General features: G+C 50.6%; 2 protein-coding genes and 1 long non-coding RNA gene across 17 annotated transcripts in view; 2 read left to right on the top strand and 1 right to left on the bottom strand.

Annotated features, from left to right (window-relative positions):
* The window catches only part of R3HDM2 (R3H domain containing 2), a 165,913-nt gene extending 151,077 nt beyond the window's left edge, over positions 1-14,836 (top strand). For 12 of the 13 annotated variants that reach the window (XM_038549749.1, XM_038549758.1, XM_038549754.1 and 9 more), the window contains 9 exons: positions 177-303; positions 549-709; positions 1,186-1,340; positions 2,652-2,752; positions 8,054-8,223; positions 9,067-9,214; positions 10,468-10,565; positions 10,921-11,005; positions 12,049-13,082. In XM_038549749.1, coding sequence (XP_038405677.1) covers positions 177-303; positions 549-709; positions 1,186-1,340; positions 2,652-2,752; positions 8,054-8,223; positions 9,067-9,214; positions 10,468-10,565; positions 10,921-11,005; positions 12,049-12,389 — 1,386 coding nt within the window. In that variant the 3' untranslated portion in view covers positions 12,390-13,082. Of the gene's footprint in view, positions 1-176; positions 304-548; positions 710-1,185; positions 1,341-2,651; positions 2,753-8,053; positions 8,224-9,066; positions 9,215-10,467; positions 10,566-10,920; positions 11,006-12,048; positions 13,083-14,010 lie in introns of those variants that run through there. The other variant, XM_038549748.1, reaches the window with a different exon arrangement.
* Positions 5,361-7,579, bottom strand: LOC119873571. Its single transcript, XR_005365291.1, has 2 exons — positions 6,965-7,579; positions 5,361-6,622 (listed from the first exon to the last, which is right to left on the bottom strand). It is a non-coding gene; the product is annotated as an uncharacterized LOC119873571 (long non-coding RNA).
* A 196-nt stretch (positions 14,837-15,032) lies between the features above and the next one.
* On the top strand, positions 15,033-22,487 carry STAC3 (SH3 and cysteine rich domain 3). 3 transcript variants are annotated; one of them, XM_038549765.1, is made up of 12 exons: positions 15,033-15,213; positions 15,915-15,981; positions 16,255-16,519; positions 17,435-17,532; positions 17,748-17,820; positions 18,722-18,819; positions 20,315-20,381; positions 20,568-20,617; positions 20,924-21,009; positions 21,184-21,235; positions 21,325-21,462; positions 22,057-22,487. In XM_038549765.1, exons 2-12 carry the CDS (start codon positions 15,916-15,918, stop codon positions 22,153-22,155), a joined length of 1,092 nt encoding a protein of 363 aa, XP_038405693.1. In that variant the 5' UTR covers positions 15,033-15,213; position 15,915; the 3' UTR covers positions 22,156-22,487. The 3 variants fall into 3 exon arrangements, with proteins under 3 accessions (XP_038405693.1, XP_038405694.1, XP_038405695.1); XM_038549766.1 differs by having other exon boundaries at positions 15,065-15,213; positions 15,840-15,981; XM_038549767.1 differs by lacking the exons at positions 15,033-15,213; positions 15,915-15,981; positions 16,255-16,519; positions 17,435-17,532; positions 17,748-17,820 and adding an exon at positions 18,264-18,478.
* The last annotated feature ends 3,130 nt before the right edge of the window (positions 22,488-25,617 follow it).

Raw genomic sequence — 25,617 nt, 5'->3', positions numbered from 1 at the left:
AGAGCCCAACATAAGCTTGATCTCATGACCCTGAATCATGACCTGAGCAGAAACAAGAGTTGGATGGTTAACCAACTGAGTCACCCAGGTGCCCCGACCCTTGTGCATTTTATAGTTGGAGATGTTGGGGTTGAATTTAAGGGACCTTCTCACATATCTGTTTCCTCTCACCATAGATCCAGGTTTCTTACTATCCCCCTGGACAGTATCCTAACTCCAACCAGCAATATCGACCTCTTTCTCACCCGGTGGCCTATAGTCCCCAACGTGGTCAACAGCTGCCTCAGCCATCCCAGCAGCCTGGTAAGAGGAACTGCTGGGGTAGGGAAGCAGTGACTAGGGGAAGGGCAGAGACTGGGAAAGAGAGAAGTACCTTCCTTTAAAAAAAAAAAAAAAAAAAAAGACACAGGAATGATTAGTCCTAAGAGAGACCCAGGATCTCCAGAAAAATAAAAGGTAAAATAGATGGAAGGAAAATTACAGAGAGTGTGACCTCCTAAACATTGTTGAGACCATGCTAATGTCTTCTCTGCCTTGACTATCCCTAGGTTTACAGCCCATGATGCCTAACCAGCAGCAGGCGGCTTACCAAGGCATGATTGGGGTCCAGCAGCCACAGAACCAGGGCCTGCTCAGCAACCAGAGGAGCAGCATGGGGGGCCAGATGCAAGGCCTGGTGGTTCAGTACACTCCACTGCCTTCTTACCAAGTGGGTGCATTCTGCACTGGGAAAGATCACCCAGTCCTTGGGATGAGGAAAAGGAAGACAGTCTCCCACATCATCCAGTGTGACAACTCCAACACTAAAATACTGTTCACTTTCCCCCTAGAATTTGTATGTGTTATTCTCCTGAGATAAAGCCCAGAGAGTTGGAGAAGATTATCTTTAATTAAATTGTTTGGTCTTTATACAGCCATGCAAATGAGTATATGGCCCAGAAAAGTAGGATCTAAAGGAAATCAGGATCATTTCCCTATATCAGAATGTTCAAAGGAGGTGTTTGGAGAAGAGAGAAGTACAGATAGCTCTGTACACATTTTCTTTAGGCAGAGGAGGAGAGTAGGAGGAGTGTGTAAAGGAAGGGAATGAAGTCAGTGTCCTGGTCTAGTGATGACTTACTTGGCCATTCTTTGGATGAGCTCATTGGGAGTATAAGTGGTCATTATCTTCTCATCTCTACCCAGGTCCCAGTGGGTAATGACTCGCAAAATGTGGTCCAGCCGCCTTTCCAGCAACCTATGCTGGTCCCTGCGAGCCAGTCTGTGCAAGGGGGCCTCCCCACAGGGGGCGTACCAGTGTACTACAGTGTGATCCCACCGGCTCAGCAGAATGGTACGAGGTGAGGACTCCCAGAGAGTTGGGGCACATTTCCCATAGACCTTCAGGAACTTTCCACTGACCTAAGAAAAGAAAGGCAGGGGTAAAGATTCCAGTGGTGCCCTAAAGCAGGTAGAATATGAAGGAGGTCATTCTTCTTTTCTCCTTGGTGTGTTGACATTTAAATAAGAGCTCAACAAAAAAAAATTCCTGCTTCAGAGACAGAGGCTGTATGATGTCCCCCATTTTTTTTTAATCAGTGGGATTTAGAACTATGAGATAGAGACTGTTCATCATTAAAAGAAGAAGTTTGGAGAATATATATGTAATTTTTTCTGTGTACTTTATATTCATGGATGAATCTCAGATGGTCTATTTCTATATGTCTATTTCTATATATATATATTTCTTAGTATAGGTAGTAGCTGATAGAATTTTAGAGGTAGAAGCCACCTTAGAAATATTTAGTCTACTCCCCTTGTTTCATTTTTCTCCCTTCTTTTACAAATGAGAAAATTCCAGCTAGGGAGATTAAGAAATTTACTCAAAGTCAACCAGCTAGTTAGAGCTGGAACTGGAAGTCAGGTCTGGGCCTATTTGTATGTATTTCTGTGTGTTTCTCCCAGTGTCTGTGTTTACTTCTTTTTGTGTGTATTTCTCCCCGTTATCTTGAGTATTGGGGGGTGTTCACCCTTTGTCTTTAGATAACACTGTTTGCCATTGCATAAATATCCTGAATCAGACACCTCCTTAGTTCTTTTTTTTTAAGATTTTATTTATTTATTCATGAGACACACACACACACACACACACACACAGAGGTGCAGAGACACAGGCAGAGGGAGAAGCAGGCTCCATGCAGGGAGCCTGACGGGGGACTCATCCTGGGTCTCCAGGATCATGCCCTGGGCTGAAGGCGGGCTAAACCACTGAGCCACCCGGGCTGCCTTCCTTAGTTCTTTTTATCCATCTCTCTCTAGCACTGTGTGTCTGTTTCTGGCACTTTGTGTTTCTTGGAGAGTGTGTGTGTGTGTGTATGCATGTGTGCACGTGTATGTGTCTGGTGTTTCCACACTGTTGGAAAGAGCATGTGTCACTAACATTCCATCTGTAGCACTGATTAGCAGCTTTCTAATTGAAAGATGATCAAGTACAAATATATATAATTAACTTTGAACTGATGAGTGATTTTAGAAATTGCATGGCAAATTGGTCTGGGAATGACTGGCTGCTGCCTCTGCTTCCCACAGGGGAGGCCTGGGAAGCAGCAGCTGTTTGCCAGGAGCTGTGCTCCTCCCTCTGCTACTTTAACACTACTCTCTTCATCCTCCAGCCCTTCCGTGGGGTTTCTGCAACCTCCCGGCTCTGAGCAGTACCAGATGCCTCAGTCTCCCTCTCCCTGCAGCCCACCACAGATGCCACAGCAGTACTCAGGTAAGAGGACTTGGGAGGTCTTGGGTACCGGCATGCACAAACACTGCTGGAAGACTTGTGCTCTAGAGCTGGGAACAACAAGAGAGTTAGTTCAGGGATTGGCTCTGTCCCCACCTATAAGGCTGCCACAAGGAAAGACCAGTCCTGATGGTGTTTTCCAGAGGTGCTGAGGTTGACCTGTTGAGAGGTGAGGCTGGTTGTCCTATCTCCATTCCTGGGAAGCATCCTTCACTGGGTTCTTTGTTTTCTTTCTTTGTTTCTTTGTTTTTTTGCTTTTTTTTTTTCCTCCCTGAATCCAGCATTACAGTCACTACTCCCATGCCTTTGAGACACAAAGTGCTTACTTCTGTCTCCTGCCCTCATTTTTCCTACAGACAGCTTTACTTTTCTGTTGGGAGTGTAAGGGAGGCTGATAAAATGCTTTTTAAGTCATATTTTAGATTTGTTTGGCAGTTTTTCTTATGTGCTCACATACATTGTGTCATTCTAATTCTCAACCACAACTCTATGAAGACAAGATTTAAGACTCAAAGAGGATAAATGACTTGCCTGAGGTCATGATCCTAGACCTTGAACTTGGGTCTTTTGCCTTTTCATAACCCATGCTACATGCTCAATATCACACTTTCAACAAGTCTCTGTACTCTATTCCTTTCCCTCCAGTGGAAAATAAATGGATATCATGTTCAATAGCTAAAGGCCTTCTTGGAAGGGGCAACTGTTAGGTGAATAGGCTGGTGCCATGCAGCCTCTCATTTTCTGCCTTTGCCAGTAATTCTCCCAACATCCCAAGTACAGGTACCCTTGTTTGTTGCCCTTTTCCCCCACCTTGACACAGCATTACACTGCAGCTAAAGCAACTTCAGGGGTTCTCGGGTGGGGGAAGGGGAGACATGGCTTAATGCAGCCTCCAACCATCCCCACTCCATTGTGGGAATATCAGAATGCCCTCTTCTGGTGAGAGGGAAGTATTTTGACAGTTTTCCATTTTAGAAATAAGATTTTCACCTAAGAGTTTTTGCACCATCCATGTTAGATGCTGTAGAGTGGATTCCAGAATTAGTCTCGCTCATAAGACATGATCAGTTACCTTCAAGGAATAATGACTTCTGCCTTCTTTCAGATCGAACATGGTTCTCTCATAGGCTGAGGTTTTAAATTCAATAGCCTTTTACCCTTTATTACATTACTGGTTTCTCTAGTTGTTTCTCCTAGTGTCCGCCAGGGGCACTTGACCTGAAATTCCCAGCGGGATATGGAAATTGTAGAAGCCAGCTCCAAGAACCGCTGTAGCCTCTGGTGGTGCTTGCTACTGCAGGGCATTTTCTCTTGTTTGTTAAAACAACTGTGTGCATGTGCATATGGGTATACCTGTATGTGCATTTTTATATGAATCCTTAGTGGTATCTTAGTATATATACTGGGTCTCTGGGGTGGTATCTCTTCATCTTCAAATACAAATTCTTTGAATCAGAAACAAAGCAAGTAAAAAGAATTTTTTTACTATCTACTCTGGACTTAGTGCTAGGTTAAGCAAACTGGAACAGCTATTATTCTGAAAGTTGGCAGCACTAGAAGTCTGGGCTGGTATTGGAAGGAGGTCATCTGTGCTCTTCCCAAATCAACAGAAATGGAAGAAGCCCTCTTCATTATCTGGTTCCCTTACTTCTTTGGAATTTCCTGTTACATGTCCTTTCTTCCAGGCTGCCCTGATTGATTCTAGGCCTCTCTGACTGATCCCTTGTACTCTTCCTAGGTGATGGAACCCTCTGTTCCACCCATGTCATCTAAGAGACCATATTTACCTTATCATTGATTTCAAAACTCTTCAATCTCAGCTTATGGAAATATAAGAGGAGCTGGAAGAAAAGAAGTGCTGCTTCTTCCTTCCTTTCCAGTTTACCCTTTACTGGGAAGATAGAAAGCCAGCATAGCCCACAAGGACTGCTATGTCACCTTCAGAGGACAGTCACCCGCCCTTCTCCCATGTAGCAACATGGTCACTTTTCCAAAAATAAAGGCAGGGATTAAGATTGGCTGTTCCTGGAACAACTGTTCTGGCTTATTAATACATTTTTGTAGTTGTCCAGTTTACCCCCAGGCCTGGACCTTAAGTCCTCCGCTGTGATATTAGCACTATCTCGTCAGGAAACACTTTTCTTCCCACTAAGATGATGGCCCATAGGTCCCTTGAGGTTTCTCCAGAGGTGCTTTTTGGGGAGGATGCACACAGACCTGAAATGGTTGGGATACATATACACAGACTCCCAACTCACAGTGACACAGCACCATGGCCAGAGTGAGGTATATACAGAAATAGCCTCTCACATACTTACTGGCTCATTTTGTAGCTGAGGGGATTCCAAAGCTGAAAGTAACTCTTTTCTCTCCTACTCCCTGAAGATATTCCTCTCCTTCACCAAAAAAGGGGAAAAACACTAAGATACTGTTGGATTGTATCCTGTTCTAATATGAGAAAGATGCCTGTGGATATTCTTTCTCTGGACGTTCCTTTCCATAGATTTGATTCCTGGTGGTAAGGAAGAAGCCTTATCAGTCTTCTACCTCAGTGATTTAAAAAAAAAAAAAAAAACTAAACAAAAACCAATTCTGCTAGACATAAATGTCATCTGTTTGTATTTATGCGGTTTGCTCTGCCCAATCGACCTTTCTGCCCAGGTTTAATGATGCCACTTAAAAAGCCATTCACACATCCCCTCTCCTTTCAGAGCTTTCAGGCTGAAATTGATTTCCTTATTCAGCCCCCCTCTCCCCCTTCCCACTTCAACCCAGGCTCCTTCCCCCAACCTGATTATGTGAAAGTGCTGTCACTGGGGTGGTTTTTCTCTTCTCTTCTCTTCTCTTCTCTTCTCTTCTCTTCTCTTCTCTTCTCTTCTCTTCTCTTCTCTTCTCTTCTCTTCTCTTCTCTTCTCTTCTCTTCTCTTCTCTTCTCTTCTCTTCTCTTCTCTTCTCTCCCTTCCCTTCCCTTCCCTTCCCTTCCCTTCCCTTCTTTCTTTCCCTTTTTTTTTTTTTTTTTTTTATTGCCACGTCCATTAAGAAGTAGCGACAGTTCAGCTGTTAACGGATGCCACCTGCTTTTGGCTTGAGGAAGAGAAGCATAAAAATCAGCTCATCAGCGTAGTGCTCTGTGTCCCGGCTGAGTGAAGGAACAATGCTCCAGGCCAGTGGGGGAGGGCTCAGTGTGGGGAGGACTAAGGCTGGGACTGAAAACCCTGGCTTTGTTTTTGTCAAGATTAGAGAAAATAATATGAGGACTTTGTTGTCATTCCCCCTCCCCTTGAGCCCTCTAATAGCTCCTTATGGCTCATGTTAGTATTAGAAAGAGCTTCCACTGCCTTGCTTATGCCCACACCCTACACACTCACATGTCCCTCCCTACTCTTTCCTGGCCTGAGGCACTAGGCTCAGATTATGAGCTGCCTTCTAGAAAGCTGTAGATTTGATTATTTTTGCGTTGGCCCCCTCAGGTAGCAATGAGGTGTTTGAATAAGGTCAATTGCAATTTTGTTGGTGGAGGATGTTGGAGCAGGTGGGGCTCTTAGGATGGGGAAAGAAAATGCCCAGAGCAACTATAGTAAGGGGGGAGTTGTTAAATGCATGACACTCCACAACTATTCGATTTTCTGGTGGCCCTTCTACAAGCCACGCTGATGAATACCCCGTCCCCTGTGGCAGAGGATGGGGAGAGGCGAGCCTGTCGCTCTGAGTATTTGTGCTCTCTGATTAGATGAACCCAGAGGGTGGAGGCCACAAATTGACTGGAGAACAGGGTACGACAGATGCTGTGTCTCCTGAGCTGCTCTCTCTGGCCTCCCGCCGCTTCTTTTCCTTGCCTTTGACCGATGCTACCTGAGAAAAGCAATCATAGTCACTTCCCAGCATGACTGGTGCCCAGGGCAGAGGCTGCAACATTTCCCGTCACAGGAAGCAATGTGACGGCGGCAGCAGTGGCAACCTCGGAGCACTGAGCCATGAAAACGGCAGCATTGCAGCAGGTTTCCAAGCTAGCTACCCCCAGTCCCGTCCTCTCCCACCACACACACATGAACTCAGCCTGTCCCCAACAGAAATACAGCCTGAGAGGTCAAGAGCAAACTCTCAGGCTGGACAGTCCCCTGTGGGGAAGCAGAGCTCCTGCCCATCCCTCCCAGCAGGGACTGTCATTCAGTCCGCTTCTCCATGATCCCTTACCTTGCTTTTCACCATGAGGAAGATTCAGGGTTTAATGTTCTTCCACACTGAACTCTTTGCTTCCCCCAGATTGTGGGAGGGTAAGGCTACCCATGGTTGTCTGTGCTAAAACCTCAGGATCACTTCCAGTCAGTCACCTGAACCTGTCAGCGAAAACTCGAGAGTCTGACCCTCCACTCCATTCCCCTAGTCACTGCTCTAATTCAGAACCTCCTCGTTCTTTTTCAGTGGCTTTCTAATTTATCTTCCTGCCTCTGGTCCCTCCCTTCCTTCAGCCATTTTACATCAGCCACTTGAGTTAGCTCTCTGAACACCTGTGGGATTAAGACGCTTACTAGAATGTGGTTCAAACTCTGACATCAGCTGTTTGCTTAATATGTGACTTCCTGATAGACTGTCCATCCCATAGGGGCAAGGACTACTTTTGTTTGTTGTACACACAGTGCCCAGCATAGGAGGAACTGGCACATAGTAAATGTTCAATAAATGTTGAATAAATGAATAAACATATCTCATCTCCCACTTCCGCTATATAAACCCTGTGCCTTAGCACCTCCAATTATTTGTCATATCCTGAAAGTGACATACAGCTCTGTGCCATTCCCAATCCAAGTGCTTCCTGGCCTGGCTTAGGGAATCTGTGTGCATGAGTGTTCTCCAGAGCAACCAGAGATCAGTGATCTCTGACCAGTCATTACCAGAAAAGCCTGCACGTGCCTGCAGCCCTGGCCCAAGCCCCAGACTGGGACGTGTACCATGCCCAGACGTTTAAGCAATCTGACCTGGGCATTTGGTAATACCCGATTTTGACAAAATGGAGTAGTTTTCTGCCAAGCGTACCAAAGTACTCCTCGCCAGGTGAAGGCCAGGGGAGCATTGGCATCTGGGACCCATGTCTCAAACTTTCACTGGTTTGAGGAGAGGGGAGTAAGAAACTAAATCAACTATCTCAGATTCTTGGCAGGACACAGTTTAAGTGACCCTGAGGCTAGCGGGTAGGTTTGCTTACTGGTTTTCACACTCAGGGTTAGTTGGAAGGTCAAAATATAGTTTGAATTCACAACTAACCCCTTTCTTCCTGCCACTCAGGAGTGTCACCTTCTGGACCAGGCGTGGTGGTCATGCAGCTGAATGTCCCTAATGGACCCCAGCCCCCCCAGAACCCATCCATGGTCCAGTGGAGTCACTGTAAATATTACAGCATGGACCAGCGTGGGCAGAAACCTGGAGACCTATACAATCCTGACAGTAGCCCCCAGGTGAGTCCTGCAACCCAGCGTTGTCTTAGCAAGGAGAAGACCAGATTCTTCTCAGGGAATCATCTTTGCCATTGACCAAACAGCCTCTTCTATGTGTCTTTCCCTGGGCACTCTTCAGGGAGAATCATAAGAAATAGAGGAGAGCATCTTTTTTCAAGGAACCCAAAATCTAAGGAACACACACTTGAAAATGCCAAGAGAATACTTAAAACACTATGTCAAAAAGTGGCTGTTAAATTAATACAAATTGGGGCACCTAGGTGGCTCATCTGACCCTTGATTTCCACTCAGGTCATGATCTCAGGTTCATGAGGTCGAACCCCACATGGGGCTCTGAACTCAGTGAGGAGTCTGCTTGAGATTCTTTCCTCCTCTCCCCCTCCCTCTGCTCCTCCTTCTGCTCCTCCCTGACCCAACTCCTCCCCATGCATACTCTCTCTCTTTAAAATAAATTTTGGGCAGCCCTGGTGGCTCAGTGGTTTAGCGCCGCCTTCAGCCCAGGGTGTGATCCTGGAGACCTAGGATCAAGTCCCATGTCAGGCTCCCTGCATGGAGCCTGCTTCTCCCTCTGCCTGTGTCTCTGCGCCTCTCTCTCTCTCTCTCTCTCTCTCTCTCTCTCTCATGAATGAATAAATAAAATATTAAAAAAAATAAATAAATCTTTTAATTTAATTAATTAATACAGATTAAGTAGGGACTAAGGGGGCTGTTGGAAGGAACAATCTGACTTTGACAGAGTTCTGCAAGGGAAGTGTTCTGAGCAAGGTGAATTCTAAGCCAAGCCATAGGAACATCCAGAGAATCGTTTTTAGTGTGTATGATGCGTGCTCCTCTCTCCCACAGGCCAACACTCAAATGAGCAGCAGCCCCGTCACATCTCCTACCCAGTCTCCAGCACCCTCTCCTGTCACCAGCCTCAGCAGTGTCTGCACAGGACTCAGTCCCCTTCCTGTCCTCACACAGTTCCCCCGGCCTGGGGGTCCAGCACAGGGTAAGGGGTTAGATTAGGGCTGGCTGCTACCAAATTCACCCTTTGCAGTCCATTCCCAAGTGGGAAGATCTAGATGGTAGAAACAGGCAGGAAAACTGGTGTGGCTGGTCATCCAACTCTGGGAGCCATCTCTTCCTTTATATCCCTGTTTAGGCCAAGCACACTTGCCCCTCTTTAGTGCCACCCATAGTCAGCTGACTGCAGACCTCCTTTACATATTTAGTACTTACTACCAAGTAAGGTAGGTGACTGTGAGCCCAGAGAAGAAACTCAGTGAACTTTCTAACAAACCCAAGAGTTGAACTCCTCAGTACTGAGTCTGAGGGCTGAGAATATGGGGCTGTGTCAGAAACTGTGGTTTTAGAAGAGAGAACACTGGAGTTGGGTTCAAGTTCATGTTCTGCCACTAACTAGCTTTGTGGTGTTGAACATGTTACTTCGACTTGGAACCAAAACTCAATTTCCTAATCTATAAAATCTGTAAAGACCTAATATATCTGTTTCTGTCTTGGCTGTCACATGCAGTATTAAAAATCAGATGAGAGTATGGTTTAAAAACTTTAAAGAGCTTTGAAATCTAACATTTATCAATAATAAAGTAACCCTTCCAGTGCTTAACTATACGTGCTTTGTGTGTCTTGTATTTATTCAACCTTCTCAGCAACACTGATGAAGGGAAAACATACCCAATCTCTCACCTCCAGTAACAGAGCCAGGATTTGAACCTATGCAGTTTGGCTCCAAGCCTGTACTCTTATCCACTCACTGGATTGCCACGCAACAGGAGTCAGAAACTTCAGCCCTGCATTTGGGGCAGAGAGTCTATATAAGAAATTAATGGTATGGGGCTTGCCCTCAGTCAGTATAGCATGTCTGTGACTCTTGATCTCAGGCTTGGAGCTCAAGCTCCATGTTGGGCATAGAGACTACTTGAAGGAAGGAAGCAAGCAAGCAAAGGAAGAAATGAAAAACATTCATAAGGATCTGTAGGTTTCCCACAGGGCCTTTCATCTGCAGTAGACAGAGGCCTTCCTTCTTCAAGGGTAAGGGAAGTAAAAGCCCCATTTGTCTGAGATAGAGCTGAGAGCCAAGGGGTTTAGGAAAAGAGAAAACTCTTTAGTCAGTCACATGGGCACTCCTAACATAGAAAAAGTATGCATTGTTGTCATCTATCTCCAAAGTCCCCTGAAGTCTCATAAAAGTCATATCATGAAATTCTAACTCCCAGAAAACCATCTGCTCTTCCTTCCTAGGTGATGGGCGCTACTCCCTCTTGGGCCAGCCATTACAGTACAATCTGTCTATTTGCCCTCCCTTGCTCCATGGCCAGTCAACTTACACGGTACACCAGGTAAGGGTGTCTTCCATCAGCCTGAGGGCCATCAGATCCGTCTTCTCATCAGGCCCCTATCTCGGAGCCATCCACTTCAACCAGTGGGGTGGACAGGGGAGATGGGACAGTGAAAGTAAACAAAGTGGGAGGGGCCTTACCCCTCTCTCAGACTCAGACTCACTCTTCCCATCTGACCCCAGTGCCAAGAGGTGAAGGACTCGGTTTCTCAGGGGCCACTCTGGCCACCCTGCCTGCCTGATGGGGCAAGGTCTTCAAGGGCGGATGCTGCTCCTTAATCTCTCAGACAGACATTAGGGATGCGCGCATTCAGTGTTGTTTACCTAGGATGAGAGTTATCTTTCAAATGTTGAAGGGACAGAGTGGATTGAAGCATGGAAACCGGAGCAAGAGACAAGCACTCAAATCTGCCTCCACTGACCTGGGGACAACAGATGTTGGTGAGTGAAGGTGCTCACTTCTCCAGCCTGCATTACCAGCCCAGAACAAGTGAGAAGAGCCAGCTTAAGGGTGGAGAGTAGAAGTAGGACTCTTGGGGTCCCTGGGCGGCTCAGTCAGTTAAGCATCTACCTTCAGCGCAGGTCATATCCAGGTCCCTGCTCAGTGAGGAGTCTGCTTCTCCCTCTCCCTCTGCCTGCTGCTTCCCCTTGCTTGTGCGCGCTCTCTCTCTCTCTCCCTCACTCTCAAATAAATAAATAAAATCTCTAAAAAGAAAAAGAAAGAAAGAAAGAAAGAAAGAAAGAAAGAAAGAAAGAAGACCCTTTTGTACTCAAGAGCAAGAAGAAACCGAAGAATTGAAGTGTCTCAGTCCTCCTTATTAAGCCATTTCAGGTCCTGGGAAAGGTGGTGATAAAAATTGAGTATAACAATGGTGGGAGATGCTGAGCCTGTTAACAAAAGAGTCTTGTAGGAGTGGTCCTGACCCTAATCTAGAATGTCTGCCTTGGTAGTTCCAAGTCCTCCTAGTCCTTTAGGAGAAGCTCGAGAAGAGAATATGAGGGAGTAATCCCCCTGCAGGCCTTCCCCACTAGGCATACAAGATCTCTCAGATTACCCCCTACTTGGAGTGGTTTGCTAAACAAGGAAAGACAGGGAAATGGACTTCCCTAGATGATAAGGAAGTAGGATCTCTTTGGGCCAGCCTCTGGCAAGGAGACGACTGTGGGATATATTTCAGATTGGGCTACTGACTTGGCGCAAGAACTGAGGTGTAGGTCTCCAGATCTGAAGAAAGCTGGGATTCTGATCCCCAGTTTCTTCTTGGTATAAGAAAAGAAAAAGATTTCTTGGCTTCTCTTAGCTGCCTCGATGGTGGGGTATTGGGATGATTTAGGGAAGGAGGGATGGGCTAAGTGGGTGAGGCCAAGTTTTTGAGGACGCCATCTATAGACTTGGGTCAGCTCTGCAGACCTCTCTGCTGGCCGCTTGCTGGGCCTTCATACAGTTACCTCTCATAACCGTGGCCTCTCTCCTCCCCTTCCAGTACTGGGCCGGGTGCTGGAGGTAACAGATCTCCCTGAGGGCATCACTCGGACTGAGGCGGACAAACTCTTCACTCAGCTCGCCATGTCTGGCGCCAAGATTCAATGGCTCAAGGATGCTCAGGGGCTGCCTGGCGGGGGCGGGGGGGACAACGGTGGGACTGCTGAGAACGGCCGCCACGCGGACCTCGCTGCCTTGTACACCATCGTGGCTGTGTTTCCCAGCCCCCTGGCTGCCCAGAATGCCTCCCTTCGCCTCAACAACTCTGTGAGTCGCTTCAAACTTCGAGTGGCCAAAAAGAACTATGACCTGAGGATCCTGGAGCGAGCCAGCTCCCAATAAACGGAGGAGGGGAAGGGTCCGGCACAGTAGGGGTGGAAGCAGGGTGGAGGGGATCGAGGGATCCTGACAGACCATGGACAGAGGCAGAAAGGAAGGTGACAGACACTGAACTGGAGCCTGAGACAGTGGGGATGAAGACGGAACAGACACACTGGCACTGGACTCCTTCTCGCCCCCCCCCCTGCCATGGGTCCCCTCATTTTCCCTGGTTGGCCCCCCCTTGCTTCCCTCTCCTTCCCATCCTCTTCTGTCATTTTTTATCTCTTCTCCCACCATGAAATTAATTTTTTTCATATTTTTGGTCAGATAGAATTGGGAGGGTCCCACACTCCCCTATTCAATCCCCTTACCATCCCAAGCTCCCTTTTCATTTCTGGTCTTTATGAATATATTTATATGGACAGAATTAAGAAAAGCAAAATTGATTTCCCCTTTCTCTCACTTCCCCCATCTTGTCTCCCCAAACCCCAAAGAGTTAATACTTGGGCCTCCCCCCCCACCTCCCAGAACACTTGTATATTGTTTGTTTGAGGTTCGTGCCGCAGTAACAGACAGTATTTAATTGCACATACAGATGTTTGCTGGGTATATTCACTGTAAATTTTATTTAATCTGATTTTTTGTTTGTTTGGGGGGTTATTTGGGGGGAGGTTGACTTTGTTTTTAAATATAAAAAAAAAATCTGTCACTGGACGTCAGTCCCTGTTTCTCTGTTGCTGCCCTGGTGTGGGTGGGGGTTGGAGGTCCTGGGTAGGTACAATCCCACAGCTATTGGAGGGGTTTCACGTAGGATGGCTTTCCCTAGCCTATGCACACATATCTTCCTAACACTGTTCCATGCATCCCACCCCGGTCCTTGTACATAATGTTCTGACAGATGGCTGGGTCTCTAATGGGACCTTTGTTCTGGGCTCTCCTAACTCTCCAAGTGTGGTTTCATCAGACACATCACTTCTCAACTCCAGACCTCTGAGTCCTTATTAGTAAAATAAGAGACTTGGACTCACTGGCCTACCTCTGAGGTTCCTTCCATTTTGTTAATTCTGTGAATACTCCTTTAGGGTCCCTTGTGGCTGAGCTGGGAGGGGTGAGCGAGGTCCAGAACTGGGTTGAGATGGTGGCCTTATATGTGTCCAGAATCTGATCTTCTGAAAACTCTTCAGGGATGGAGGACTTGGGTCCTTCTTTAATACAAAAGCCATTGGGTTCTGCATGGTAGGACAGAAGTGGATGTTTCTTACAATAAAAGCTATGTCAGTTGAACTTGCAGTGCCGAGATCCCATATTATCCAGGTATACTCAGCAGTCCCTGTCCTATGCAACTGAAGAAAGGTGAAAAGCAGACGTTACCCACCCCATATGGATGGAGCTTTTCCTCTCGCTGAGGCTTCTCAAAGCTAGCCCTGTTGTTGTGCAGCCTGTCAGACCAAAGCCATTAAGAGCCATCCCGCAGGCCCTGCTCGATCTCACCCACCCCTTAAAGAAAGAAAAAAGAGCAGTGACAGAAATGACAAAGCACATTACCCTGGAAATCTCTTGGGTGTGGGTAGCAGTATCTCTAGCCAGGCTCCTCTGAGGCTTGTCTGACCCAGCCTCCAACATAATCCTTTACTTCTTACAGATACAAGGGATAAAGCAGCACTACATGACCACATCCAAATGGCTGTCCTCCGAGATGGGAGTATCTTCTCTTTCAGCCATGTCACAGCCCAGAGTAGGAGAAGGCTGCATCCCTGCGAGATAAGATGCCAGATATCTCATTGACCCATAAGTTCATATACTGGGGCATCAGATGAGGGAGATGGAATCAGGGAATCAAAATGATTTCGAAGTGTGGGGCTCAGCTATCCTATCTCCAAAAGTTTGCAATCCTCATGGGGAAGCAGACGTTACTTACTGAAGATAAAACCCGCCCTGTGTGGTAGCTATGGCCTTCTGTCCAGTCTGAACAAGACCATCTCTACCTACCTGACCATCAGACCCGCAATCCCCCAGAGCCCCTCAGATGGAAGTCCCAGCCTGGATTTTTTCAGTAGTTCTTAGATTTCCCTTCACCCTGAGGACAAGATTTTAGAATGGAGGGAAGATGTTCCTGGGGTACTGGAGGGAATAAAGCAGTACTATGCATGTTCCTCACTACCTTTCAGGACGGAGCAGGGTACCCCTCCCACCACTATTGGATAAGGATGCAGTCTAGTCTGGCTGATAGGAAACCTCTGAGAATTCAAATTCTTTCCTTCCTAAAGGTTTGAAGCTAGATGAGTGCTTGAGGGTGTAAAAACACATGGCCACAAGAAGCCAATGGCTGAAAAATCAAAAGCTAGTTTCTAAAGTAGGTCCAGGGAAGGTAGAATTGGAGATGTATTTGGACCTTGGGGAAAACTGTTTACAATTTCATCTTTATCTTCAGTCATCCAAAATCACCTAAATGAAGTATGCAACATGAACAGACACTGTCCCTTCTTAAATTTAGCCAAAACTGACCTGTACACCATAGATAAAAAAAACCAGGGCATAGCAGCTCTGGGGGATGGGAGGAGTTAGGGTCCAGCCCAGCCCAGGCCTCCCCGTGTCCAATTTCTCTGTGTCAGCTGTGTCGCTCAGCTGTCCACTTTCCTCCAGCCCTGTCATTTCAGCTGTGACACCAAGGCGAGAGACTAGGAGGTCTACAAATAACGTCTGGGTAGCCGGTGTGAGTACAGAGGGTACTGGGGGGGCTTAGCCCCCAAGGAAGAGGACCAGTCCTCCCCCAGCACCACCATCAAGACCCCAGGGGCTCCCTCTTCCCTCCACAGACTGTGGGCTGACTTAGGGAATCCCAAACGTAAGTTGCCTCTTCGTCCTCTGTCCATTGCCAGAACTGCTCCCTGCAGCTTCCCCAATCTGTAGCCTATTCAATGTCTTCGTTTCTCTCTTGCTTGTGAGTAGTTGGGGTTTTAGGAGTGAAATTATTATTCCAGGACAAGAGCTAGGATTGGAGGGTGGGGTGGAGGTGGGGTCAAGGGAATGGAGTAGTAAGGGAAAGAAAGGCTCATATTACTCTGAAAACTTAAAATAGCTGAGGACAGGCAGGCTGGGAACTAGGCCCTGGGCCCCCGGGACTCAAGAAAGGGGTATGGGTGAACAGATGTTCCCAGCCCATCCCTCCAAGCATGCTTCTGGACACATTAAACCTCTTGAAGAAAAGGGATCTGGGAAGGTGTGTGTCACATCCCTCTTGCCCACAAATTCCCAGGAGAAACCAGGAAAATCTCTAAGCCATGCAGCTTTGAACAGTGTTGGGGCTGTCAACTTGGGTTGCCCCTCAGTGGGGAAGGATGGATATCAGGAGCTGGTTGGGAAGTTCTTTAGTCGGCTGTGCTTTTCCCTGGACCTCCATGGAATCTGTCGATAAGCCTATGTAAAAGGATTTCTGTTTAAGCAAATTTCTCCTAAAATCTCCCTTTCAAGAACCACCCTACAGTGAAGGACAGGAAGAACAGCAGTCAGGGATTAGATTTCATAGTGGGGTCCAACCTCTTGCAGGATGACAGAAAAGGAGGTGCTGGAGTCCTCTAAGCCCTCCTTCCCAGCAGAGACTCGGCAAAGTGGGGTGAGTCTGGGCCTGTGACCACTGGGTATGGGGAGCTGGGAAGCCACTGCGGCCCTTCAAGAATGCTTGAATTAATCTCACTTGTATGTGACTGATCCGTTGTCAGAATGCTAGCCAGCACCTGCATCCCCCAATACCTCCTAATCCTGGGGTGTGCCCCTTGCCCACACTGGAAAAATGTGTAGTTAGTAGTCAGCCTTACCTGCTCTGGAGAGCATGACAGATCTTTTAACTTTGGGTTTCCTCCCTTCCCCCATCCCCTTCCACCCTCAGCTACAGCGGCTGAAGCAGTTATTCAGGAAGGAGTCTCCCGGGACAAAGGAGATGGAGCTTCCCCCAGAGCCCCAGGCCAATGGGGAGGCAGTGGGAGCTGGGGGTGGGCCCATCTACTACATCTATGAGGAAGAGGAGGAGGAAGAAGAGGAGGAAGAGCCACCCCCAGAACCTCCTAAGCTTGTCAATGATAAGCCTCACAAATTCAAAGATCATTTCTTCAAGAAGCCCAAGTTCTGTGATGTCTGTGCCCGGATGATTGTGCGTGAGTCACGAAGGGAAGTAGAGAGAGTGTAATGTTGAAGGCAGGAGGTGGGGGAATGGGCTCAGGAGAGGCGCATTTGTATAGCAGGCAGACTGGAGCAAGAGGCAGCTTTAAGAAAACGCTAGCAGAGGGGCACCCGGGTGGCTCAGGGGTGGCTTAGCCATGGCTCAGCCGGCTAAGCTAAGCGTCCAACTCTTGATTTCAGCTCCGATCATGATCTCAGGTCTTGAGGGGGAGAGTCCCTCTCCCTCTGCTCCTCCCTCTCTTGCGTGCGCGCTCTCTCTCTGTCAAATAAAAAAGTAATCTTTAAAAAATCAACACCAGGGATCCCTGGGTGGCGCAGCGGTTTAGCGCCTGCCTTTGGCCCAGGGCGCGATCCTGGAGACCCGGGATCGAATCCCACGTCGGGCTCCCGGTGCATGGAGCCTGCTTCTCCCTCTGCCTATGTCTCTGCCTCTCTCTCTCTCTCTCTGTGACTATCATAAATAAATAAAAAAAAATTAAAAAAAAAAATAAAAAATCAACACCAAAAAAATAAAATAAAAATAAAAATAAAAAATCAACACCATTAGAAAGAGAGTGTGGGACCCCCTGGGTGGCTTAGCAGTTGAGCATCTGTCTGCCTTTGGCTCAGGCATGATCCTGGAGTCTCCAGATTGAGTCCCACAGGGGGCTTACTACATGGAGCCTGCTTTTCCCTCTCCCTCCCCCTCTCCCTCTGTCTCTGTCTCTGCCTCTCTCTCTCTCTCTCTCTCTCTCTGTCTCTCATGAATAAATAAATATTTAAAAAGAAACAAAAAAACCCGAGAATGTGGTCCTAGACCAAAAAGGGACCTGAGAGCTAGAGTAGCAGCACTGGTACAAAAAGGAAGGGGCAATGGAGAACTTGACCCAAATGTTCTTGCTTTTCCCAAGTCAACAACAAATTTGGGCTTCGCTGTAAGAACTGCAAAACTAACATCCACGAGCACTGTCAGTCCTATGTGGAGATGCAGAGATGCTTCGGCAAGATCGTGAGTAGGCTCTGGGGAGCGAGAAGGAAGGGAGGGGACGTGTTGCCAGCTCCCCCCTTGCAGTCCCTCCGTCCCTCCCAAGTCGTCATATCCATTTCCCTGCTTTTTCTTTCTCAGCCCATCTCTTACCCCAAGAAGGGGTTTACTCATGGGAGAGATGGGGTTCTGGGCCATAGCTTGCTGTCTCTAATGCTTTCTCCCATCCCACCCTACAGCCCCCTGGTTTCCACCGGGCCTATAGCTCCCCACTCTACAGCAACCAGCAGTACGCTTGTGTCAAAGATCTCTGTAAGTGCTCCATGTGGGACCCGAGGGAAAGGGCAAGCCTAGAGATGGTTCCAGCACCACCTCTAGATCTGGAAGCCAAATTCTGAAACAGAAAGATTCTATTTCCCATGGTTCTTGCTCAACCTACCATCTTGAATACAGAGTCAGTATTCCTGTTTTATAGCTGAGGGAAGATAAGATTTAGCGAGGGCTCCACACCACTAGCAGGAGACAAAGCCAAGACTGAAACCTTCATCTGCCTAGCTTCAAACTCTGGGCTCTTCATATGTAAAACTATGTCTAAGTAAGAACAAGGATTCTTGACTGTCCTCATCCTTGTGACAGAGTAATACCAGTCTCAGGGCTAGACCAAGAGCTGTGGGCATCCTGGGCAGATTCATAATTTGGCAACCCTTACAAACATATTCGTTGACAATTTTACTCAACATTTATTTGGAGGAGAGGCTGATCTTTATGAGGAGCATGGGTGGAAAAAAGAAGAACCCACTGGTGGCAGCACTCCAGCTTGCACATGCCACTCAGCAGAAAAGCCAGCAGTTAAAGGACCACTCTCCTTAAAAGGAGAATAGTGATTGTGAGCATTCCCCAACTCCCAAGCAACTTATTAGCAAAGTTGTCTTTCCAACATCATATAATGCTCTGCCTGGAAGGAGTGCTGGTAAGTATTTTTCTCCATCACATTACATTCCCAGTGATGTTTTTATAGCTCTTTATAGATTGATGACCTAGATATGCCCAGCTGACCCCACCCTAATCCTACACACACACACACACACACACACACACACACACGTATCCGTCTACTTAATCCCACCTCTCCCTTACTTAGAAGGTCTCTCTTTCCTTCAAGTCTTTCTCTGCTTCCCCAGTAATGGCTTCTTTCTTCTCCCATTCCCACTAGCTGCGGCCAGTCACAATGATCCTGTGTTTGAAACCTTGCGCACTGGGGTGATCATGGCAAACAAGGAACGGAAGAAAGGACAGGCAGATAAGAAAAATGTGAGCACCATACCTTCCTCTTGAGGTCCCTCCAAGAGATTCCGCAGAGCAGGTCCTGTCTCCTCTCTGGAAAGCTGACAGAAGCTAGGGATTCTCTTCCCCTAAAATTGCACATAACCCAACAAATTTTTGCATGCAATTTTAGAGAGCCTTGGGTTGAGAATTCCTGCCATAGCATGTGTTTTCTCTAGAAACTCCCTTCTGGAATTGTCAGATTAAGCACCATAACCTACTGAAGGTTAGGTCCCCAGGCTCCTGGCATTGCTAGACAACAGAGGCAAGAGCCATGCTTTTGGATTTGGGGAAGCAAACCTATCATGCCAAGCAATCAATTCTAGAGCCATGAAGGGTCCATGAATATCATCTGAACTTACTCACTTATCCTATAGATGAGGAAACTGAAGCATTAGGCTAGCACCCAAAAGCAACTTCATTTCCTTTCGTAATAGGGTTACTAGTTTGGTGATGCCATAGACTTGCATTCAGTTTGGCAAAGAATTTGTTAGCATATCCTTATATCTTTCTGGAAAACCAGGATGGACTGATGTGGATAACAGTTAGTTGGAGTCCTAAAATTGGATGAATGACTATGCCCAAAGAATCCAGGTCCTTTAGAGAGTGCCTAGCTAAAGGGAGATTTCTGATACCTTATAACATGAGTTGGTCCTCAGTACTGATCTATAGAGATTTTTCTCATTGATACAAATGAATATATAAATAGTATTATCCCTTAAGTCTGTGAGAAACCTAGGAGGGGAAACTTATACACTGAATAGTATATTCAAATATTTTGAGACTAGAAGAAAAGCTCAAAAACAATAATTTGAAGTTTTGTAAGGAAAATGAACATGTCTGCTCTTGGATCAAAGAAATCAACTGTACAAAAACTGTAGGAATTGGCTTCTGAGTAGTTGATATGGAAGTTGGGTACAAATTAGCGATTTCTGTAGAATGAACTAAGACTTACAAGGCCCTAGCAATGTGATTTGACTGCTTTCAGAAAGGCAAGCACACTCAGGTTCTCTTCTCTTAAGGGAATTATAAAAACCATGCTGCCCATTTTTCTCTTACACACTGGAGTATTTTTAAGAGCAGACATAGTAAAAATCCTAGAATCGGCATCATGGAGGAGGGGATGATTTAAAGGGACTATGTTCTCTGTTGCTCCAGAGGCCAAATCAGGACTGATGACTAAACGTTACAGGGAGACTGAATAGGTTAAATTTAGGGAATTGCCCTCAAATTGCATGAGCTTACTTTGTAAGGTAGTGAGCTCCTGTCATTAGCTGCATTCAAGCACAATGTGGATGGTCCACCTGCCAGGATGTTTTACAGGAAGCTCAGGCATTAAGCTGGTGGTTGAACTGGGTATTTCCTCCAAGGCTCCTTCCAATCCTGAGATCCTATTATTCTATAGTTGGCTGGCCTGGCTGGAGAGCCAGGGCAAGCATGGGTTCCCAGGAGAGCATCTTCCTAACTCTTGTACCCCCTCCAGCCTCTAGCAGCCGTGATGGAAGAGGAGCCAGAGCCTGCCAGACCAGAGGAAGGCAAACCCCAGGATGGTGAGTGTCACCCACCTCCATCCCTAGAAATGGAGTAGGATCAGGGGCTCTGCTCTGGTACAGGGAATGGAGGGCCAAAGGGTATGCCAGTGTTTGAAGATAAAAGTGGCTCTGCAACAGAAGAGTAAAAGAATGAGGACTACCTTCCAGAAGCTAGAGACAGTTTGTCGGTGTTTCCCACCCCAGGAAACCCTGAAGGGGATAAGAAGGCTGAAAAGAAGACACCTGATGACAAAGTGAGACTCCTCTCTCCCTGCATGGACCCCAATCCTCTCCCCAACCCAGGTCGATACCACCTGGGCCTCAGCAAAAGCTCACACTTACTCCATGGGTTCCCATCACCCTTAACCTGCCTTTTCCACCACACACACACACACACACACACACACACCACACTCATGCACACAACAGATTCCTCTTAGTTCAGGGACCTGGAAGAGAGTTGTAATGTAGTGTGCCTGGAGAATGTCCTTGCCTTGGACTCCTGACCCTCAATGTGGGACAGAGGAGCCCAGAGACTCATCACCTCCTTTCACCCCCAGCACAAGCAGCCTGGCTTCCAGCAGTCTCACTACTTTGTGGCTCTCTATCGATTCAAAGCCCTGGAGAAGGACGATCTGGATTTCCCGTGAGAGGCCTTAGGACTGGGACGGGGGTATACTGGGAGTGGAGAGGGAGAGCCTGGCTCCCTATGGGAAAGGAAAAGGGGGCACTCAGGGCTTGGAGCCTGTTAGGGCTGGACCTGGGCCAGATAGGTAAGTAAGCCCCCTAAATCTCAGAGGCCTCTCCCTTCCTCTCCCAGGCCTGGAGAGAAGATCACAGTCATTGATGATTCCAATGAGGAGTGGTGGCGGGTAAGAGAACTGGCTGAGGCTAGGGTGGGACATTGGTTGACTTTAGAATCTGAGACCGAGAGACTGAGTCTCCCTGCCATCTCCTCTAGGGGAAAATAGGGGAGAAGGTTGGATTTTTTCCTCCAAACTTCATCATTCGGGTCCGGGCTGGAGAGCGTGTGCACCGAGTGACCAGATCCTTCGTGGGAAACCGTGAAATAGGGCAGATCACTCTCAAGAAGGACCAGGTAGGGGCACCTGGGGGGCGCAGTGGGTTCAGCAACCAACTCCCGGTTTCCCCTCAGGGTGGGAAGATTGAGCCCTGCATGGACTGGGCACTTAGGGTGGAGTCACCTGAGATTCTCCCTCTCCCCCTGCTCCTCCTGCTGTGCTCTCTCTTTAAAATAAAGATAGAGGCACCTGGGTGGCTCTGTCAGTTAAGCATCTGACTTTGGCTGGCGTCATGATCTCAGGGTCTGGGGACAGAGCCCCAATGGGCTCTCCTCTCAGTGGGGAGTCAGCTTGTCCCTCTGTCCCTCCCCCTGCTTGTGCTCCTGCTCTCTCTCAAATAAATAAAAAGAAAGAAAGGAAGGGAGGGAGGGAGGGAGGGAGGGAGGGAGGGAGGGAGGGAGGGAGGGAGGGAGGGAGGGAGGGACGCACCAGGTAGCCCTGGTGCCCCAGTCCAATCCCAGGCCCCAGGGTTCCTCGGCAAACCACACTCCTTACAGATCTTAACCTCTTCATGGGGCTAGGATAGGCCTCCATAAATCCAGGCACCACTGCTCTCCCGCTTCTACCTTTTCCCTTGATTCCTCTCCCTAAACCTTTAATCTTTCATTCAGATCGTGGTCCAGAAAGGAGATGAAGCCGGCGGCTACGTCAAGGTCTACACCGGCCGCAAGGTGGGGCTGTTCCCCACCGACTTCCTGGAGGAGATTTAGGCGCGCGGGCGCTGCGGCCGGGAGATACCCAGGCCCCACTCTGGGCGGGCCCAGGGGAGGTTGGGGAGGAAGGGGCGACAGCAGCCGTGCTGGGGGCGGGAGGGGCGGGAAGGCCCGCAGAGCGTGACGGGGCTCCCGGGAAGGGACTGGTGTCCCCCCCCACCCCGGCCTCGGGCGGGGATGCCGGGGACGCGGAGCAGCCTCGCCTGCGACCTCCCGGCCCAGCCCGTGAGAGCTGGAAAAGGAAGACCGCGTCGCTACCGGAGGCGCCCGGGGCTGTGGGAGGCGAACTGTCGAATATTGCGAATGTATTAAAGTTTTGAAAAAAGTTAGCAAAATTTATTCTTTAACTGGGGGCCGAGGCGGCGGCGGGTCCCCCCCAGCTGTGTCCCCTCACCACCGTCGGGTACACTGCCTTCCCCCGGGGCTGAGGCCGGTGGCAGGTGGGGGTACAGGTGCCGTCCGCGAAGGGGGCCCCGCCCGGAGCCCCAGCCCGCGCCCCGGCGGCCGCGGCACCTGGCGGCGGGGAGCGCCCTTCCGTCTCGGAGGCGGCTCAGTGCCGAGCTGCGCCGCCAGGGGGCGATGCACGATCTCGGTTGGAGAGCGGAGGCCCGGGCGGGGGAGGGGGCGCGGGAGGAGCGAACCTGAGACTCCGCGCCGGAGACCCTGGGCCGGGGAGGGGGCGGGGTGCGTGCCGTCTCCATGGCAACACTTCCTCGAGTCCTCCGGGAGCCGAGCGAGCGAGGCCGGGGGGCCTCACCCCTCCCGCGCGGCCCCCGCCCCAGCCCTTCGCGACAGGTACCGGGTGCGAGGGCGCCGGGCGGCCGGCAGAGCGGCTCACGCGGAGACCCCCCCGCGGCGCGCCGTATGCAAATGTTATTGTTTGCATATGCAAATATGCAAATGCGCCGGCCCCGGTCAGGGTGGCAGGTGGCGAGGAGCGGGAAGGTGTAGGGAAGGGAGCTGAAGGCTACGAGGAGTTTGGGGACCTGGGAGCCGAGCAGCGGGAGGCGGCCTGGGGTGGTCCCTGGGGTCGGGCCGGCAGGGTCTGGAGCCCGATGGCGGATGGGGGAGGGCCGGCCCGCCAGTCAGGAGATGCTCCTCTGCCCGCTGTCTGCCAGGCCTGGGGTTGGCACCGCCTGGCAAGGTTGGCAGCGGGAGCCCGGGCACCATCTGCTGCCGGCGGGGGGAGGGCAGAGGCTCAGCTGGGCTGGGGAAGAGGAGGGCCCGGACGGCCGCGCCCCCCTTCCTGGCCGAAGGCTGAGGCGCGGTGGGGGTGGGGAAGCGCGGGGAACTCCCGCTCCCGCGCCCTTGACTGGCCCGGGCGCCTGGGGGCGGCGGCCCCGTAATCGCGCTTGGGCCGGCAGAGGAGCAGGTCACGGCAGCCCCCGACCGCCACACACGCCGGTCGCCCCCTTCCCGCCCGGGCCACGCCTGCCCAGGGAGGCCCGGCGCGGGGTGGTCGCAGGTCCCGGGCCGCGACGCCAGGACTCGGGCCGCGTGTCTCCATCAAGAGATCTGGGGGACTCAAAACCAGAGCCGCCGGATCCTCGGAGGGCCCCCCCACGACGCAGAAGCAAAACCAATTTACTGGCTCATTGGGCGGCGATGCTGGTGTGGGGGTGCCGAGAAGCAGAGGGAGCTGCTGTGCTCCCCCTACACTCGGGGGGCACCCCCCCGCCTCGCGGAGCCGGCAGCTGTCCCTAATTAGAGCGGCGGTTTAATTGGATTTATCAGCAGTTAATAGGAAATTAAGCAAAGGGCCCGAGAGAGGGAGGGCGGGAGGAGCGGGCAGGCCGGCTGTGCGGCCCGAAGGCCGGCGCTTGGGTGCCAGGGCTGGGGACGGCCAGTATCGCTCTTGGCCGCGCTCCCCCCAGCACTGGCCCCCCGCGAGCCCAGGCCGCCGCCCAGGGCAGGGCTCCTGCTGGGAGGCGGCGGCAACAGCGCCCTGGGTGAACCCCACCGCCCCTCACTCCCGCAAGCCACGCCGCCGAGGTGATGGATGATGTTGCCACACACAGCAAAGGTCATAAGTCTGGGCCAAGGAACGGACTGAATTGAAAACAGACCGGAGGAGGGGCCAGGTTCCCCGGGGCCAGGACACAACCTGCCCCTGCCCCTCTGCGGCTGCTCCTCTCTGACCTACCGGGGGAGGACTGGGCCGCCTCGCCGGCGACGGTGACCCGAATGAGTGACGGAGGCTCGGCTCTTCCACACCCCTCACGGCTGCATGGGAAACCCTGGCAGTCCCCGCGCAGCCACCAGTGATCCCCTGTGGCTCCCCCGCCCCAGGTGCTGGGCTCGAGTGGCCCAAGGTCTGCACCATCCACCCTGGGGGCCAAGGCAGGAAGCTAGCACCCTGCCAGCAGGCCTGCTCCAGGCCGGGGGCACTGGCAGCAGCTCCGGTGTGCGTGCAGATTGGTGGGGTCCCTCCGTGTCCCTAGAGACTGAGGGTGCCTGTGCCCTGAGGTGGGAGGTGCGTATATCAGAGCAGGAGTGTTAGTGTAAGCTGCTCTGAGCGTCCGGGCCCTTAAGGACGGATTAGTTGGTCTTGTCCCCATTCTACCCCCGCCCCGCCAATCTCCCTCATTTTTGTCTAGCTTAGGCCCCGGGCGTCTAGGGGATATGTGCTTTGACGTGTCTGTGTGTCTGTGCCATCTTCACGGCTGGGTGTGACCCGAGTGTGGGCATCTCCGCGTGTCTCTGCAAGACTGTGTATGAGTGAGAATCACGAAGAGCCGCCGGTGAGTGTGTTGCTCTGGCATCGCTGCCTGCAGGTGTGTGTGTCTCCGTGACAGTGCGGGGGCGTGTGCCTGGGTGTGAGCCGCGCGACAGCGTGTATTCGGATGACAGTGTGACGCACGCGCGGTGGTGTGTGTGTGTGTGTGTGTGTGCGCGCGGGCGCGCGCCTGGGTGAGTCTCCCGCACCCACCCCCCCATTTCTATTCCTCTCTCCTCCCCGGGCGGGCTTGGCTCCGCCGTCCGCATCATCTCCATCCATTATTGAAGAAACAGCCGCGTCCGCTCCAATCACATCAACACCCCCCGCCCCCCTCCGTTCCGCTCGCCTCGCAGCCCCTCTGGGTCCCGGGGAGGGGGGCGCGGCGCGGCGGGGGCTCCGGGCAGAGAGGGCCCCTGACCCCGCGCCCCGAGCCGGCCGGGCACCGGGACGCCGGGGTCCCCGGCGGAGAGCGCTTTGCATAAACAGATGGCGCGGGCGTCTTTGTCTCGCTCGCCGGCGCGGCTCCGGGCTCCGCGGCTGTCTGGCTGATGCAATCGCGATCATCTCCCCGAGCCTCGGGACCCCGCGCCCTTAATAGCTGCAGAGGGGGTCTGGGGCTCCGGGGCTCCCGAGCGGATGCCGGGCGCCCCCTCCACGCCCCGCAGCTGCGGAGGGAGGACGGGGTCCGCGCCGAGGCGACGGGCACGCGGAGGTGACCGCGAAGTGGACCCCGGGCAGTG

The sequence above is a fragment of the Canis lupus genome, chromosome 10, assembly GCF_011100685.1.
Source record: "Canis lupus familiaris isolate Mischka breed German Shepherd chromosome 10, alternate assembly UU_Cfam_GSD_1.0, whole genome shotgun sequence".
Classification (NCBI taxonomy): Eukaryota; Metazoa; Chordata; class Mammalia; order Carnivora; family Canidae; genus Canis; species Canis lupus.
This window is presented reverse-complemented; position numbering and strand designations above follow the sequence as displayed.

What these genes read in the sequence shown, in the direction of transcription:
- STAC3 (XM_038549765.1), top strand. Translation starts at nt 15,916, where the DNA reads ATGACAGAAAAGGAGGTGCTGGAGTCCTCTAAGCCCTCCTTCCCAGCA. An exon ending in CGCTTGTGTCAAAGATCTCT is followed by an intron (nt 17,821 to 18,721) that starts GTAAGTGCTCCA and finishes CATTCCCACTAG; the next exon opens with CTGCGGCCAGTCACAATGAT. An exon ending in CCAATGAGGAGTGGTGGCGG is followed by an intron (nt 21,236 to 21,324) that starts GTAAGAGAACTG and finishes CATCTCCTCTAG; the next exon opens with GGGAAAATAGGGGAGAAGGT.